This window comes from Coregonus clupeaformis, chromosome 7, assembly GCF_020615455.1.
Source record: "Coregonus clupeaformis isolate EN_2021a chromosome 7, ASM2061545v1, whole genome shotgun sequence".
In the NCBI taxonomy this organism is placed as follows: domain Eukaryota; kingdom Metazoa; phylum Chordata; class Actinopteri; order Salmoniformes; family Salmonidae; genus Coregonus; species Coregonus clupeaformis.
In genome coordinates, this window is record NC_059198.1 from 60823248 (window position 1) to 60840554 (window position 17307).

A 17307-nucleotide genomic window follows, 5' to 3' on the forward strand; every position below is an offset into this window, starting at 1 on the left:
ATAGCATATTTGTTTTAGGTTTATCATAATATTCCATTGATGTTCACACAATGCACATTTTACTTTGTCTTGGAGGTTCTCAGAACATTTCAAGAACATTTCAAAAATGTTATATTTAACTTGTAAATCTAATATTACCACAGCATTCTCAGCATGCACATTTCTAGTTCCTTAATGCATAAGAAAGCAGATTGGTATACATCCCCATTATCTTTCCCTTGTAGGCCCACTATAAGGTGATCTAGACACACGTGGCATTTCATTTCATTCACAGGACATTTTAACAGCATTTAATCAGATAAACACCATATGTTTTACACTTCAGATGTTGACAACATGTGGTGTTTAAAACGGCAATATTCGGATTTGCAGCAGCCAGATCATTAATTCTCTGCGCCACAGGGGTGGGGTGAGGGGGTTCAGTCTATATACAGTAGATAGGGTAATATGGTCAATCAGGACATTATTAAATGTTCCCATCTTTATGTGCTGTGCATTTATACCACTGTAGTTTAGTTGTTATTGTTGTTTAAAGTATTTTGAAATATGATTTTAGTTGCATAGATATTTATAAAATAACGTGTATTCCTTCAAATAATGTCTTCCGGGTTATGAGTGAAGTGGGTGACGTTGACCTGTGGGCACTGTACAACTACAAGGGGCGGAATGGGAAACGATCATTTGAAAATATGAAAATATGTGAAGTCATAATCTGTGAATTTTTTTGGCAACTTTATTAAAAATAAATTAGACATGGTTTGGAAAGGCCCACAACTGTCTATATAAGGTCCCACAGTTGACAATGCATGTCAGAGCAAAAACCAAGCCATGAGGATGAAGGAATTGTCTGTAGAGCTCCAATACAGGATTGTGTCGAGGCACAGATCTGGGGAAAGGTACCAAAAAATGTCTGCAGAATTGTAGGTCCCCTTTTTGCTTTGTCATTATGGGGTATACATTGATGAGGAAAAAATATATTATTTTTTTCTCCATTTTAGAATAAGGCTGTAATGTAACAAAAAAAATCAATGGGTCTGAAAACTTTTCAAATGCACTGTAAGTGCATGCAGTTGTAATCACAGAAATGTGAAGGTGAAAGAACTGAAACTGAGGACAATGGTGCTCATCTGAAGAATATATCATTTTGCACAGTAAACCAAATTCTCTTCAATTGTGTGCTAAATCACCAGAGTCTTTTCATATTAAATAATTAACTGTTTTTGTATCCTTGAAGGTGCTATATTAAGATATTATTGAACAGGACAGCACAGATCCTGAATTTGAACCTGAATTTGTTTTTGTACATGTTTAATTTTTCAGAATGGGTATTGCCTGCAATTGTATGTGTTTTCATAGAAATTGAGAAAAGGTAAAATTATTTTGTATTTAGTTTGAAGGTTCTGAGCCTGTATTTAAGAAGCAGGTGAATACAGAAGAATAAAAGTCATTTAAAGAAAATGTTATGAAATTATTTTAGTTGGATAGATATTTATAAGACTTTCAACACTTGATTAAGAAAAAGCTATCCCCTGGTGGCGCAGAGGGTTCATGATCTGGCTGCAGATTTGCTGCAGGGCCGAAGATTTGCTGTGCAGATTGTCAACATACGAAGTGTAAAAAGTATGGTTGTCTTTGTATGATAAAATGTTCTTCAAATGTCCTATGAATGAAATGTTTGTCTATATCACCTTGTAGTGGGCCACAATACAATTCTCAAATATGACTGACCGGCTCGACCTTATGTAGCAAAATTTGAAATTGTGTTTTTTACATTGGATAAAAGTAGAGACTCAGAGCTATAAAATGGTATATCATACAGTACAGTTGAGGAACAATGGGAAATAAATTCTGCTTTGAAAGTTGATAAACTTGTAACCTCACTTTTGAGGAAATGGCCCTTGAATGTTTTCGTACCTACTGGAGTGCTCTTCTTTGTCTACACCCATTCAGCATTGTTCACACCCTTTTAAGCTTTAACTTAGGCTATAACTAGCAATGCATATGGCTCTGAGATATGAATAATATTACTACACAGATCATACACGTAACATTAGCTAGCTAGCCAGCCAACTAACGTTAGCTAGCTAGCTAACAGCACACTTTAACTTGAAATGAAAATGACTTTCTGACAAAATTAGAAACTTTTAATATCTGAAAATGTAGCTAGCTACACAGTAAAAAATGGGGTGTTAATATTTCAGAGTAAAGTTATTTTAACCCAGATAGAGTATTTTCAACATTTTTGAGAGTAAAGTTGCTCTATCAGTGGAGTTAAAAGTGAGTGTAAAAATCTGCAGATACGCAGTGACAATTTCAACTCTACAGCAGTGATGAATACCCGCCACTCTGCTTTGCTGAAGTTTGGCACGTACGTTGGTGGAGGAAGATTGCGAAGGAGTAGCTAGGCCACAGATATTGCTAGGTAAGTTACATCCCCGTTTTTCAACACCAAACCGGTATTTTTAACTTTACATAATTTTAGAGTTGTGCTGATGTCAAGGTCATATTTTAAGTTCACGAGTTCCATGCGGCGGTCCCCCTTGCAGTGACCTCGTCATCAGCCAGCTAAATTAGCTTGTAAGTTCAGATGGTTGACAGTAATAACTGTTATATGATATACCCATGGAATATGTTTGATATTTTTGTGAATGGCTTGCTGTTTCATATGGCTAAAAATAGGTAACGTTAACTTAGCTAATCAGTTCGTTTGAAGGACACCACCGTTTGGCATGAGCGCAGATTGTGCTTGTCATGCGGTTAGCTAGCTTGCAATCAGTATCGGTAACTGTCTTTCTTTGTGTTGCAATATTTTCACGAATGAAGTTTGTCAGAATGGTAAATACGTAAAATAACGTTCGCTAACAACAAAACATTTATACAGATAGTATTGTTAGCTAACGTTATTGTATAGCTTCCCAGGCTTCCTTACACTAACGTTAACTGTTTTTATAAAGCTATATATAACGGTAATGTTAGCATGCTTCTGATAGTTAGCCAGCTAATGTTGGTGTTATAAAACGATAACTTAGATCACTGATTTGCATGACGGGTTTGTTTAACATTGCTTAACCATTTTAATGGTTAGCTACTGTTCGAACTAAAATGGCTAATGAGCTAGCTAACTTTGACACATAGCTAGTTATTTGGTAGCTAATGGGACAATGTGCCTCTAAACTTGAACTAGCCTACACCCATTTGCTGCAGAAAATGGCAGCTTAACGTTATATTCAACCAGCACAACTTTGTCTACTTCAGCCTTTGTAATTGCAGTGTAACGTCTAAGTAATGCATAGTGCATTGCGTAGCTAGTACTACTGAGATAAATGGATAGTTAGCTAATGCTTAGTTGAACCAGCACTAAATGATGATTTTGAATATATATTTTCTTTGTTAACAGAGGCAAAATGCTGTTGCGTGTTCAGCTCGGGGAAGAGCAGAAATACGTCAAGCTGTCTGAGCTGACATTCAATGCTTTCTTGAAAGAAGGTAGGTATAATAGGTTAAAGCAATACATATCACCCTAATGACAAAATAATACAGCATTAAGCTATTATCTTATGATATCTATTTAGGTCTATAGTCATTTCTGCTGTGCTTTATATTTTCAGTAATATAAAATCAGGTGCAGATCCTTGTCTTTCATCATTTTGTGAACACATGAGGCAACCTTAAGTATGAACTTGGATTCTTGTGAGAAGGGAATGCATGTTTTTCTTTTTTTCTTCTTTTTTTAACAGTGTGTCTAAAATTCAACATACCAGAAAGCAGAAAGCCAGACATTAAGGTGTATGACCAGTCTGACACAGAAGTTGACTCAGATGTTTTTGAAGAATTAGTAAAGGAGTCACCTGGAACTTTCAGAATCATGCTGGGCAATGGACTTGGTATTCATTCATTCAATTAGTTTTTTTAGTTTAAAGGCCAGAATGAGAACCTTTATTGTCTTAAAAATAACAGTTTATTGTAATATGTTTCTATGTTTTGCACAAATTTCATAATGAACAGATACCTCTCATTCATCATCATGCTCGGGTACATCTGATGACACCATCATTCTGAATTTCACTGTGTGTGACGATGTTGAAGAAGTAGCGGCTGGCGAAGGAAGCCAGCCTAAAAGGCCATGCCACATAAACTATGAGGCAAAAGAAGTAAGTGGTGAACATTGCTGTTAAGTCCAATCTGAATGTTGTTTCATCATGTGACAGCATTACATATTGTTTTACAATTACGGAAAGCACATTTCTTTCCACCTATAGCTGATTGAAAAAATCCTAACATCAAAGCCTGGTGGTGAACGCATTATGCAAGAGTATGGAAAAACCAAATCTCTGACAGATGCCACCAGAAGACAGATGATCAACATACTTGCTGCTGAGATGACAGAAACACATGGGTAAGCATTAAGCATATAGATGGGCTGTAAAGAAACATGTTATTATTTTCCGGTTATTAATTATGTAAAATGTGTTGTGCAATATCAATTCAGTGTGATGTTAACTTTGAATTCATATGCTAGGACATCCCCCCAAAAGTGTCAGAGTGATGTATGCACAGGGGATAGTAGCTTTGTTTCCCTATCTAGAAGACCCATACTCACAACATGGATATGTAAGTAAATGGGTTATTGCAACATTATGCACATATTCACTCTATGAAATGGGAATAGTACTCCTTTATAATTTATTTATAATAATATAGGATCATTACTACGATCCGGAGAGTGGTTCCGGATACCTTGCATGGCGATTGAAGACCATACAAAGAAAAACAGCAGAGGAAAGAGGTGCCTCAGTCAGCAAATCTCCTAAAGGTATGTTTTCTGATCAGTGACATGTAATTATAATGGTGACCTGTGAATTGTACAGAAAGGATTTCTTAACACTGTATTTTGTCTTAAGTTGGTGGGCCAGGCCGTGATCGTCAGCCCTTCACCTATGACAGAGAGCCATCTGATGAGGATGTGGAAGCAGCTATTGCTGTTTTGAGACACTCTGCTGATGAAAACACTGTCCGTGAGAAGATGAAAATGACCTTCATATATCGGCAAGCAATGGTCAACGATGAAGCCAAATCATCAGATGTCTTCTCGGTCTTCCCAAGATTTCTGGACACACCAGGACTGGTATGACAACTTAATTCACTGCATCACCAAAAATATCCAATGAAGAATAAGGTAACACTCATTATTTCTGTCTTTGTGTGTTACATTGCAGATAGAACAAGATTTCAGACTTCTGTTTGGTGAGGCCACAGCCAACAAATTCTTGGAGAAGTGGCCAACCACTTTCAAAGCAAAAGTAATAAAGGAAAGCCATGGACTTGTATCCACCACAGAACTCTTGGATTTGATGCGCAATGCTGAGTCAGCTGCTGAAGTTGAGAATGGTATGAATGAACTGTTTTACTTTTTATGTGGATAATGTAGGTGTGCATTATATGTCCATAATGGTGCAAGTTGTGAATAAGAATGTTATGCTACGGCACAATGTTAACCAGGTTTTTATTTACTTATTTGTAGGCTGGGACAGTGACATGTCTGCCATCTTGCTGCTGCTACATTTGCTACCACCATCTGCACAAGGTAGAAAGAGGCGGGAAAGATGTCTGCATATCAAGCTGTAGATCAGCTCATCAGATTTCAAAAGGTATGCTTAACAGTTGTTTAAAATATATATTCCATCATCTCAATCTTGTGCACAGTTTGAGGTGATCTTATCTATTGTCAGAGGTTAGTCACCAAAACAATTCTGTTGAATGTGTTTTTTTTTGTAGGTTGGAACCAGTGTGCAGCAGCATCTTGACAACATCACCCAAAGCAGTCAGCCCTACCTTCTCGCCCAGGGATCCACACAGAGCAGCATTCACTCCTACTTCATTGTGGTTGACAAGCATGCTCTTCCATGCAAGGCAACAGGTTCAGTAGGAGCTTTTGACGAAGTCTTTAAAGCCCATTACGTATTTGGTACGTCATACAGTTCTTCCTTGAGCAGCTTTTTCACTTTTGTGCAAACAACCATCTATAACATCGACATGGGGGAAACAAAGGAGACTCCTAGAGTTGCTGAGTTGCGAGCAAGAATGGTGCGTTAGTTGAGATAAAACTATGAAGTGTTTTCTTTGCAAAAGTGACCATGGAAGTCCAAACAACCTTGTTAAGCACCTTAAGATAATTCATGGGCTATGTACAGGCAGGACTCTTTTTCTGAAATGTGGTCAAGAAGGATGCTCACGTTCTTTTGGTAGCTTTTCTGGTTTTAGAAAACATCTTAACAAGTGCCACGGAGAAAGTTTAGTAGATTCTATAGAAGATGATCTTTCAGACCCTCAAAGTACCGTCAACACCAGTAATATTTCTCATGTTGAAGTGTCGACTGAATGTTTAGAGGCTGAGTCAGAGTTATCTTCGCCATACATTGTAAATAGTTGTGCAGCTGTTATTTCTGATCTAAAGGCAGCAGGTGTTGGTCAAAGTACAGTAAATACTGTAGTGATTTCCATGGAAGAGATTGTTCAAGATATTCATCAGCATGCTAAAGAAACAGTGATAAAGCATGTATTTAGTAATGAAAGAGAAACAGAAATGTGCAAGAAAGTTGAGGCGTGTTTTGAGGGGTTAGAGAATCCTTTCACAGTTCTAAATTCGGAATACAAGCGATCAAAATTTATGACTGCCAAGTGGGAAATAGTAGAACCAGTTGAATGTGTGATTGGTTCAAGATTTGACACAAGACGAAATAAAAAGACTGGAACATATGATCAGGTAGTAGTTCAAGATAAATTCATGTATATTCCAATTTTATCTACACTGCAGTCAATATTTAAAAGTCAGTATTTTGCAGAAATGTTGCAAAGCTCAGCTACCAGCAACTAGACTGAGAGATATTTGTGATGGATCTTTTTTTAAAAGTCACCCCCTGTTCTCAACTGAGAAGCAGACAATACAGGTCCAGATGTTCTATGATGATTTTGAGGTCGCCAACCCATTGGGTTCCAAGCGAGGTATTCATAAATTGGGTGGAGTATATTTTACTTTAAGAAACTTCTCTCCAAAATGGAATTCTTTTTTGGCTAACATACACCTGTGCGCCTTATTTCATACTCAAGATGTTAAACGATATGGTTTTAGTGAAATTTTTGCTCCCATTGTTCGAGACATTAAAGTGTTAGAGAGCGATGGTATTGAGATTCCATTATACAGTGGTTATGTACGTGGCACTGTAGTACAGGTAACAGGTGATAATTTGGGTTTGCATAGTTTGTTTGGTCTGGTGGAGTCTTTCAGTGCAAGGTACTGTTGCAGGTTCTGTTTAGCAGGAAAGGAGGACTTTCAAACAGAATTCTCTGAAGATTCTTCCAAAATAGTTTTACGCACCAAAGATATGCATACTGCTCACTGTCAAGAAATGGCTTGTAATCCATCCCTTCCGTATGTTTTTGGTGTGAAAAGGTCATGCATATTAAATTCATTGAGGTATTTTCACACAACTGAGAACTTCTCAGTTGATGTGATGCATGATGTGTTAGAAGGGGTTGGCCAGTACGAATTGAAGTTATTATTTCTGTATTTGAATGAAAAACATGTTACATCAGGAGAAATACATTCAAGAATACAAAGTTTTGATTATGGTTTCACAGAGAGAAATAACAGGCCTGTGACTGTTAATTTAAGTGAAGGATCTAATGATCTGGGACTGAATGCAATTCAGTCCTGGTGCTTACTTAGGAATGTTCCTCTTATCTTTGGAGATTTGGTAACTTCTACTGACCAACACTGGGGCCTGCTTCTTTTATTATTGCAAATAATTAACATTATATTCTCGCCCATGTTATCTCAAGGTCTATGTGTATATTTAAAACATTTGATTGTTGATCACCATACACTGTTTAAGAAGTTGTATCCTCAGAAAAAACTTTTACCAAAGCACCATTTTCTTATCCACTATCCCCGCTGCATCCAGAAAATAGGGCCTGTACTTCATAGTTGGTGTATGAGGTATGAAGGCAAACATAATTTTTTCAAAAAACAGCTTAAATCGTTTAAAAATATTACCAAAACGCTGGCAAAAAAGCATCAGAATCATATGGCATATAGTTGGCGAAGATCAACAACTTTTAGTCGGTTAGATATTGGTCCAGGAAAAATGGTGGCTTTAAATATGGTAAAAGGAGGTTCTGAAATTGCTTTGGCAATGCAAGTGCCCAGTAGCATTCAGGTTATGAAGGTTAATTGGGCTAAACATAATGGGTATGTTTATCGCCCACACTTGGTTATCTGTGGCGAAGTTGACTCTGAAGTGCCCTTGTTTTATCAGATTGAGTCAGTTCTGATAATGTGTGAAAAACTGTTACTACTCACAGTGCCTTTAGTTACAGTAACTTTTCAAGAACATTTCCATGCATATGAGGTGATCAGATCAAAGCATGATTTAGTTTTTTTTCATGTCGACAACCTGCACTACCCTAGACCTTTTGACATACAAAGGTCATATGGAGGAAATGACACAGCTCTCCTTGTTGTGCCATATTGCTTTCTCTGGTGAACATTTTTATGATGTTATACTTCTGTCATAGACAAGGCAATGGGTGTACAATGTAAATTCACGGACATTGAAATTATACTTTTTTTTTTCAATAAATGTGGGTGCTCTCATCTTGTATTATTGTGCTTTGTTTTATTTGATAGTATTGATATTTCTATAATTCAGTAACACTACATCATATGATTTAAAAAAAAAAAAAAAAAACACTGTAGAGAAATGAAAAGTAAATATCATTACACTTTAAAGTGTCATTTTTTAAAGTAAAATTGTAGTTGACTTAACTCTATACAGTGTAATCATATTACTCTCAACAGTGTGATTAAACTACAGTGTTAAATATTTTGACACATTTCATTGTTATTTTTTACACAATATGGAGTAGAATTAACTCTAAAAGTTTTACACTGACCAAAGAGTACATTTTACACTGATTTTGAGTGGGACCAAATGTTATCTGAAACAGAGTTAAATTCAACTCGATAGGAGTTAAATTAACACTTCTGTTTTTACTGTGTAGACTCTCTTACCCGTATACATGGATGGACGCTTCTCCCTCTCTGTCACGGATGCCATGTGTCACGATCGTCTAAGGAAGCGGATCAAGGCGCAGCGTGTTGAGCGAACATGTTGACTTTATTAAATTAAAGCAACCACGAAACAACAAAACAAATGACGATACGTGAAGTCCTCTGTGACACTGACAGAACATGGAACAAAAACCCACAACCCCAAGGTGAAAACACACAGTTTAAATATGGCTCCCAATCAGAGATAACGAGCCGACAGCTGACACTCGTTACCACTGATTGGGAGTCACACGAACAACCAAGACAACACACCCAAAGACAACCAACCAAAACACAACAAAACGAACACACCCTGGCTCAACATACAAAGTCCCGGAGCCAGAGCGTGACACCATGGTTGCCCTTAGTTTGAATATGTAATCCGGAGCCTTCTGTGTGTTCTCTTTTCGACTCCGTCTGCATATTCGCAATCAAATGCCAGAATTTTCCACTGATTTCAAATCTCGGTCCTCCATAAAGTGGAGAGCAACACTTATGCAGTTCTACTACGTGATATATTTTTTTTAAAGCTGTGTTATAAAGGATTACATGGCAGACCAATCCGAACTCATGTTTAACCCTTTTTTTTAGCACAAAAGTACTTCCATTCATTTTTTTTTAACAGTACTGGGTTACCTTCAGATGAGTCCCGTGACACTTGTCAGGGTCGTAGAACAAAACGGAGAACACCATCGTGTTTGTCACGCCCTGGCTCTGGGGACTCTGTTATGTTGAGCCAGGGTGTGTAGAGTCTATGTTTTGTGTTTCTATGTTCAGGATCTAGTTCATTGTGTTTCTATGTTGGCCGGGGTGGTTCTCAATCAGAGGCAACGAGAATCAGCTGTTGCTTGTTGTCTCTGATTGGGGACCATACTTAGGCAGCCTTGTGTGCATTTGGTATTTTGTGGGATCTTGTTCCGTGTTGGTTTGTGTTGTTAACCAAGGACTTCACGTTATCGTTTGTTGTTTTGTTATTTGTTCGTGTGGTGTACTCTAATAAAAAGAGATGTACGCTTATCACGCTGCGCATTGGTCTACTCCTTTCGACGATCGTGACAGTGTTCGTGAGAGTTGCCACTTTCCATGGAGGGTGCAGAAACCGTTTTAGCACAAACCGTTCGGATGCGGAAAGCTGACATCGGCGGATGCGCTATATTGAGATGTAGCCCATGCAAAAAAACATATAGCTTAAACCAGGGTTGCCCAACCCTGTTTCGCTCTGACCCCCGGTGTTACTAACCTGATTAATTTTATCAACCAGCTAATTATTAGAATCAGGTGTGCTAGATTACGGTAGGAGCAAAAACCTACAGGACGGTAGCTCTCCAGGAACATGGTTGGGCAGTCCTGGCTTAAACAGATGGATTATGATCCAGATGTTTTTTCATGCCAATTAGATTGACGCGATGGCGAGTCATGAAACCTAAAACAAATGTGCTATGAACGTCATAAAAACTGACTTATTTGGAAATTGTGGAACATTGTGCAACATTGTTGGAATGTTCTGTGCAACCTTCTAAGTACAATATGTGAATATCACAATAATATTCCTGCAACATCTCAGACAACTCCCATAACGTTCTGGGAACCTGTAAATAACTTAGACATGGTGTTCTGTCAACATTCTTACAACATTAATGAAATGTCCTGTGCAACCTAACTTAAACATTGTATGAATGTCATCACAACTGAGCATATTTTGTGCTTTGGAAACCTCTCTTTTGTATTGCACCCACACTATTCCCACAACCTAATTGCATGTTCTGGGAAACTTTAAAATAACTCAGAAAGTATGTTCTGTCAACATTCTTGCAACATCAACGGAATGTTTTGTACACCCTGATGCAAACATTATCTGCATGTCAGCACAAGTAGACAGTTTTTGTGTTTTGGGAACCTATCTTGTCATATCCCAACAATGTTCCCACAACCAAAATAAATGTTTTAGTAACTCCTAAAGAACATAAATGTGGTCTGGGAACGTTGTTGTAACATCAGGTGAATGTTTCATACAAACATTGTATAATCATCAGCACAACTAGACCATTTCTGTGTTATGAGAACATTTGCTGCAACCTACTGTAATGAATGTTCTGGGAACTTTGACAGAACCAATTATGCTATCTCATTTTCTCATAGAGTATTAGAATACCTGCAGATAGATCAGTTATATAGAAATGTAAAGAGGTCGTAACGAGACTAATTTTGCAGGGTGGAGAAGTTAGTGATCAACAATGTCCAAATAAATTATTGATAATATAGACAGATTGCATGAGTTCTTTGTTTGATACCTACTCAATAAATGGTGTTTGTAAGCATGCAATTGGTGTTAGAGTAAATTAGTTAAGTGCTAACATACTAAACTAAAGTGCATAGGGGCAGTTTCCCTGAAACAGATTAAGTCTAGTCTTGGAATAAAACGCAAGCTCAATAAAACATATGTGTCTGGAACTCTGCCCCATAGTGATTCATATTGAAGTGATCTAGCACTATTTTTTATTTTTTATTTCATGACATCTAAGCAGAGTTACGATAAATACATGCACTCTCTGTCTGCCGTGGTGTCATGCACCACCCACTCCACAGCTGCATTCAACTGCTGTTTCTACCAGGAAGTGGCTCGTTGGAGTCTATTTGTCTTTAGTAATTACGATTCAATAAAATAAACACCCTGTTATTATCTCTGGGCCAACCAGCTAGTGCCCAATGCTGCAGTCTAACCATTCATGTTGAGTTAACATAAACACACATCCACTTTAAAGGGGGTTGATTATTTAGGTCTGGGCGGGTGGGCAGCTGGGTAGGCTGTGGTGCGGCGGCTACAGCTCTGGGACCTGTGATCTGTGCTCAGATCAAACAGACAGGAAAATGAGAGACCCCATCTGTGGCCATGACACCTTCGGAACCCTGGAGGAGAGGGGGAAGAGGAGGGGAAGAGGGAGGATGAGAAGAGGAGGAGTGATGTGACTCCCAAGGTTCAGCAAGGAAGCCATGCCAGGGTTGTGTCCCAAATTGCACCATATTCCCTACGTAGTGCACTACTTTTGACCAGGGCTAGGGACAAAGACAGGGTCATGGCCCCTTCCCAAGGTTCAACAGGGGAACCATGCCAGGCCTGCAGTCAGTCCACTGAGGAGTCACATCAGTCCCCTGTAGCTCAGTTGGTAGAGCATGGCACTTGCAACGCCAGGGTTGTGGGTTCGTTTCCCACGGGGGGCCAGTATGAAAATGTATGCACTCACTAACTGTAAGTCGCTCTGGATAAGAGCGTCTGCTAAATGATTAAAATGTAAAAAATGTGTGTCAGCAGCCACAGGGTCCACATGCACGCGGACACGTGCACAGAGTACCGTCACATGGGTTTAACTTCAGTAAATGGAAGAGGGAAAGAAAACGGGAGGGGAGGGGAGGGAGTGGGGGTTAAAGAATTTACACTCCAAGAGAGCGACAAGGATATTTTGTTTGCTGGTGTTGTGTATGGCCTAAATATTTATGTTTAAGCTCTGAAAGCCATAAGACTGAATAAACTGAGTTGAAATTAAACTTTTTCCCCTATCGACATATTCTATTAAAATTCTTAAAAATACAGTTGAGAGAACATAATTATCATCATGACTCATTCCTGAATTGATATCAAAACACAAGTGCACTTTACTTTATCTCCACTTGGAGGAAGGGGAGCTCCTCTGCGGAAGCATAGTTCCCGCTCAGCCCAGGCAAAACTGTTCGCTGCTCTGGCACCCCAATGGTGGAACGGGCTCCCTCGCGACGCCAGGACAGCGGAGTCACTCACCACCTTCCGGAGACATTTGAAACCCCACCTCTTTAAGGAATACCTGGGATAGAGCGTCTGCTAGTAATAATAATAATAATAATAATAATAATAATAATAATAATAATAAATTGTAAAGTGGTGATCCCACTGGCTATAAGGTGAATGCACCAATTTGTAAGTCGCTCTGGATAAGAGCGTCTGCTAAATGACGTAAATGTAAATGTAAATGTGTTTTTCCAGCCAAATAGATACAATTTTTTACAAATAAAAGACACTGCAGTCCCTCTCAGAGATGTAACTGTGTACTGTAGTTCTCTAGTTAGGAGTTGCAGAAGTATCTATCAATACACTGCCCTGACACATACACACTCCACCCCTTTCTACCTCTGCATTGTCGAAACCCACCTCACCGCAGTCCTATCTGGGCTTTTATCTTGGCGACATGCCTTGGCACTGACATCTACATGAAAGCCCCAGTCTTCTATGGGAATAATCTGCACTTATAGGGAATGTATTACCGCTCAGGAAAAATAAGAGTGGGGGGGATTCCACTGAATGGGAAGGGGACCTCATCTGCTGAGTCTGCCTAGTCTGGCGTACTGCCTAGCTAAATCCTGAACCACTTCTACTGCAGTGTATGAATATAAGGTTGTGTCCCAATTGGTACGCTATTCCCTTTATAGTGCACTACTTTTGACCAGAGCCCTATAGGGTGTCATTTGGGACTCAACTGTAGACTAGAGGGATATGAGCAGCAGGGATCTAATTCATCAAGCATAGCTTGTCAGTGGGTATTAGCACCAACACATTTCTCCATGAATGCTGTGATACTCCTGAAGAGTCTGAGGGGAAGCCATAGCTACTTTCTTTACTATTCAAATAGACATGCTATATTGTTTTTGTGTGAAATAAAAAGAAGCCTTAGGCAAAGACAAGCAAGTTGTGAAAGAAAAAAATAATGATACCCTTTTTTAACATTAGGGATGGGCCTTAAATAAAAGGGCTGCTTACAAAATGCTTTAATCACTGAAACTTTCACATAATTTACCCTAAACAAAAATCCCCTAATAAACGCTAATTGTTGAAAATTGGTGCAGAATTAATCTGGCAACATGTCTGTGTGAATAAATTGTATCATTACTACATCAGACTGGGAGAGCGGTATTTACACAGCATTATAATCCAATCAGTTAATTCAATGGCTATGTCCCAAATGGCACCCTATCCAATAGTGTACTACTTTTAACCAGGGCCCATATGTCTCAGGTCAAAAGTAATGCACTATGTAGGGAATAGGGTGCCATTTGGGATTCAGAAAATGTCTTCTTCTCTGTCCTGAAAGTTCAGCAGGCACGTTAGACTGCATGTGCATCATGTTTTGCTCTTTTAAATTCCTGATGTTATTCATATAATTACTACAACATCAACGCATGCATGCATAAATTCAAAAATGTATGTTGATTCAACACATAACACGCAACAGTGACTTACGAAGCCACAATATCAATGTCAATATTTTAACTCTCCTCTTTTGTGTGTCACCATGTCATGGAAAGGAGGGTGGAAAGGAGGGGAATAGAAGGACAGAATGAGAAAAGGAGGACAGAATCTGACTATCATTTTCAGGTAGGGCTGTTGAGGCAGAACATTTCTTTTGACCTACATAGGAGCTTTGGCAGAGAGGAAGGTTAACGCTCCGACACCTCGCTACCACTCATGTGATCATTAGTGTACGTCTGTATGCTACGGCTGCTGCCAAGTGCTTTGATGCCACGTCTCCGGTGAAATCATGCTTAGAGTGGAGAGAGATGGGGCGGCCCATTTTTCAAGGCTTGTGCCAAAGTGCATATTTTTATGCTATGGATGACCCACTCTGTTTGTGTCTGTCTGTCTCTCTCTCTCTACCTATTTCTCTCTAACCCTTACCCCCCCTCTCTCTCTCTGCCCAGCTCTATCTCTCCCTCTTCCTCTCTCTCTAACCCTACCCCCCCTCACTCACTCTCTCTCGCTATCTCTTTTCTTTCTCTCTTAATCTCTCGCTTTCTCTCTCTCTCCATCTGTATATATATGTGAGACGTGGAGATGTGAAATTGTCTGGGGTGCAGACCCGGCGCCAGGATAAAGTGACTAAGGGGGGCACAATTTTTTTGGGGTTCTTGCATTGGAATTATATAAATTCTGCTCATATTACGCTATACCACAATAAACATAAAGGTCAAATGCTGAGACTCCGAGACCATTGATTGAGTGCTCTTGAAGTGACAGGTTCGCAAGAAATCTGTAGCCTATCTCCGCTGCGCTGTATCAGCACAATAGCCATAAGCCATAAGCCTACACACTAAAGCAAGGCCGTTTTGGTAATGAATATAGGCTACAAGAAAGGGTAATTCACCTATTACAAACAGCCTATGTGAATTCAATAATACACACAGCTGTCTTACCAAAATAATGCAAACTAAATGCTGAAAGTAGTAGCCTAGTTATTCATGCATGCAAACAAAAATACTGATTAGCAGTTTGGCTTAGAATACCGACACAACTGCGAATGCGAACAGAACAAAACAACAGCGGTAGAAAACAAAATATCAGATCGATAAAGGCATGACACAATTTATATTTAGGCTAGTTACATTAACAGTAAACAAACGCAGTAAACGAAAGGCGAATGGAGATCCAAATAACCAAAACAGAGCCTACTACAGTGAGATGAAGCCATGCACAGCTGTGTTGTCAAACATATAGGCCTATAGGCCGGCTTCAAACATGGAAAACCATGCCACTGATGAGTACAGCAACACGTTATGATATGGCACAATTGTAACGATCCCGGCAGTCTGAGTCGGGTCCTGTCTGTGGACTAGTCTTTCTGCTCGGGATCTCCAGTTTCCCGAGGGTTCTGGAACGCTCCGGGGAGCTCTCTTGATTTCCGCACCTGCATCCCATCAGCAATCTGCACACCTGGTCCTGATCATCACCCTTCTTAGGCTCTGGCCTAACATCCATTCCCTGCCGGATCGTTAGCCATGAACAGTAGGTTTACCAGAGTATCAGTCTTAGAGCTTCTAGCGTTAGTTTTGTTGTTTTGCACCTTGTTGGTTTATTGTTTACTTACCTCCGTTTTGTTCCATCTGCAGTCACCCGTCCGGAACCTTCATCCAACCTCTGCCTGGTGGTCGGCGGCTGCCGAGCCATGATTGGATCAACCACTGCACCCCCAACAACTAACCAACGCCGCCCGCTCTGTTCCCTGGATTATTCAGCATCACTCTTGAATTTGTAAATAAACACTCACCTTCGTTTCAACTTACCTTGTCCTGGTCTGCTTCTGGGTTCTGGCTTTGTAACTCGTGACAGAACGATCCGGCCAGTAATGAACCCAGCGGACCTGGACTCTGTTCGCCATGCCATTACCCATCAGGAGAAGATGTTGGGCCATCATAGCACGGTACTACAGGAGATCGCGTTGTCAGTTCGGAACCTTTCTACCGGTCTGACGGAGGTCCAGAACCAACGCAAGTTTCCGGTGGAGGATCCACTACCGGTTTCACCCATCTCGCCTGCCGCTTCTGGAGCTGTGTCCTTCCGTGAGCCCAAGGTTCCGACGCCGGATAAATATGAGGGGGAGCTGGGAAGATGCCGTTCCTTCCTTATGCAGTGTGGATTAGTGTTCGATCTACAGCCCTACTCTTATGCCACAGACAAGGCTAGGATAGCCTTTGTGATTGAGTTGCTGCGTGGTCGAGCGCTGGAGTGGGCTTCAGCCGTTTGGGAACGACAGGATCCCTGCATGGCTTCATACCAGGGGTTCACGGCCGAGATGAGGAAGCTCTTCGACCATTCCGTCCGAGGGAGGGACGCAGCTAGGCGCCTGTTTTCGCTTCGCCAAGGAACTCGCAGCGTGGCCGACTTCGTGATCGAGTTCAAGACGTTGGCTGTGGAGAGTGGGTGGAATGAGGAGTCTCTGCAAGCGGCCTTTTACCAGGGTCTGTCGGAGCAGCTCAAGGATGAGTTGATCTCCTATCCGGAGCCTAGTGACCTGGACAGCTTGGTAGCCTTGTCTATTCGGGTGGATAATCGAGTCCGAGAGCGAAGGAGGGAGAAGCAATGGGGTCCGTCCAATCGATCAGCTTCTCAGTTCCCAGTCGGGTCGGGTGGTGGACCAGAACACGTCGATCATGCTCCACCACAAAGGATTAGTGGAGAGGTCCTCTCTTCCGATTCTGAACCCATGCAAGTGGGGCGGCACGGGTTAACCAAGGAGGAGCGTCAACATAGACGTAAGACCAACTGCTGCCTCTACTGTGGTAGCTCGGGACATTACATCTCCACTTGTTCCCGGCGGTCGTCAAACTGCCCGGCTCGCTAAAGTTGGGAGGACTTTTAGCGAGCCAGTTTCAACCTCTCAGTACCTCTGTCAGACCCC

The 17307-nt window shown here is 40.4% G+C and overlaps 2 protein-coding genes and 1 long non-coding RNA gene across 3 annotated transcripts; all 3 read left to right on the top strand.

The window, feature by feature from the left end:
- Positions 1–2180: 2180 nt before the first annotated feature.
- LOC121570607 lies at positions 2181–4145 on the top strand. Its single transcript, XR_006001489.2, has 4 exons — positions 2181–2422; positions 3398–3486; positions 3738–3884; positions 4006–4145. It is a non-coding gene; the product is annotated as an uncharacterized LOC121570607 (long non-coding RNA).
- A 385-nt stretch (positions 4146–4530) lies between these two features.
- LOC121569820 lies at positions 4531–5625 on the top strand. The gene is made up of 5 exons (XM_045221558.1): positions 4531–4611; positions 4702–4813; positions 4902–5125; positions 5217–5388; positions 5522–5625. The coding sequence occupies exons 1-5, from the start codon at positions 4546–4548 to the stop codon at positions 5623–5625; spliced, it is 678 nt and encodes a 225-aa protein (XP_045077493.1). The 5' UTR covers positions 4531–4545.
- LOC121569819 lies at positions 5596–8658 on the top strand. The gene is made up of 2 exons (XM_041881037.2): positions 5596–5648; positions 5776–8658. The coding sequence occupies exon 2, from the start codon at positions 6954–6956 to the stop codon at positions 8541–8543; it is 1590 nt and encodes a 529-aa protein (XP_041736971.1). The 5' UTR covers positions 5596–5648; positions 5776–6953; the 3' UTR covers positions 8544–8658.
- The last annotated feature ends 8649 nt before the right edge of the window (positions 8659–17307 follow it).

Coding starts and splice junctions, on each gene's coding strand:
- LOC121569819 (XM_041881037.2), top strand. CDS start 6,954: ATGTTCTATGATGATTTTGAGGTCGCCAACCCATTGGGTTCCAAGCGA.
- LOC121569820 (XM_045221558.1), top strand. CDS start 4,546: ATGTATGCACAGGGGATAGTAGCTTTGTTTCCCTATCTAGAAGACCCA. Junction 4,612..4,701: donor CATACTCACAACATGGATAT/GTAAGTAAATGG, acceptor ATAATAATATAG/GATCATTACTACGATCCGGA. Junction 4,814..4,901: donor AGTCAGCAAATCTCCTAAAG/GTATGTTTTCTG, acceptor TTTTGTCTTAAG/TTGGTGGGCCAGGCCGTGAT.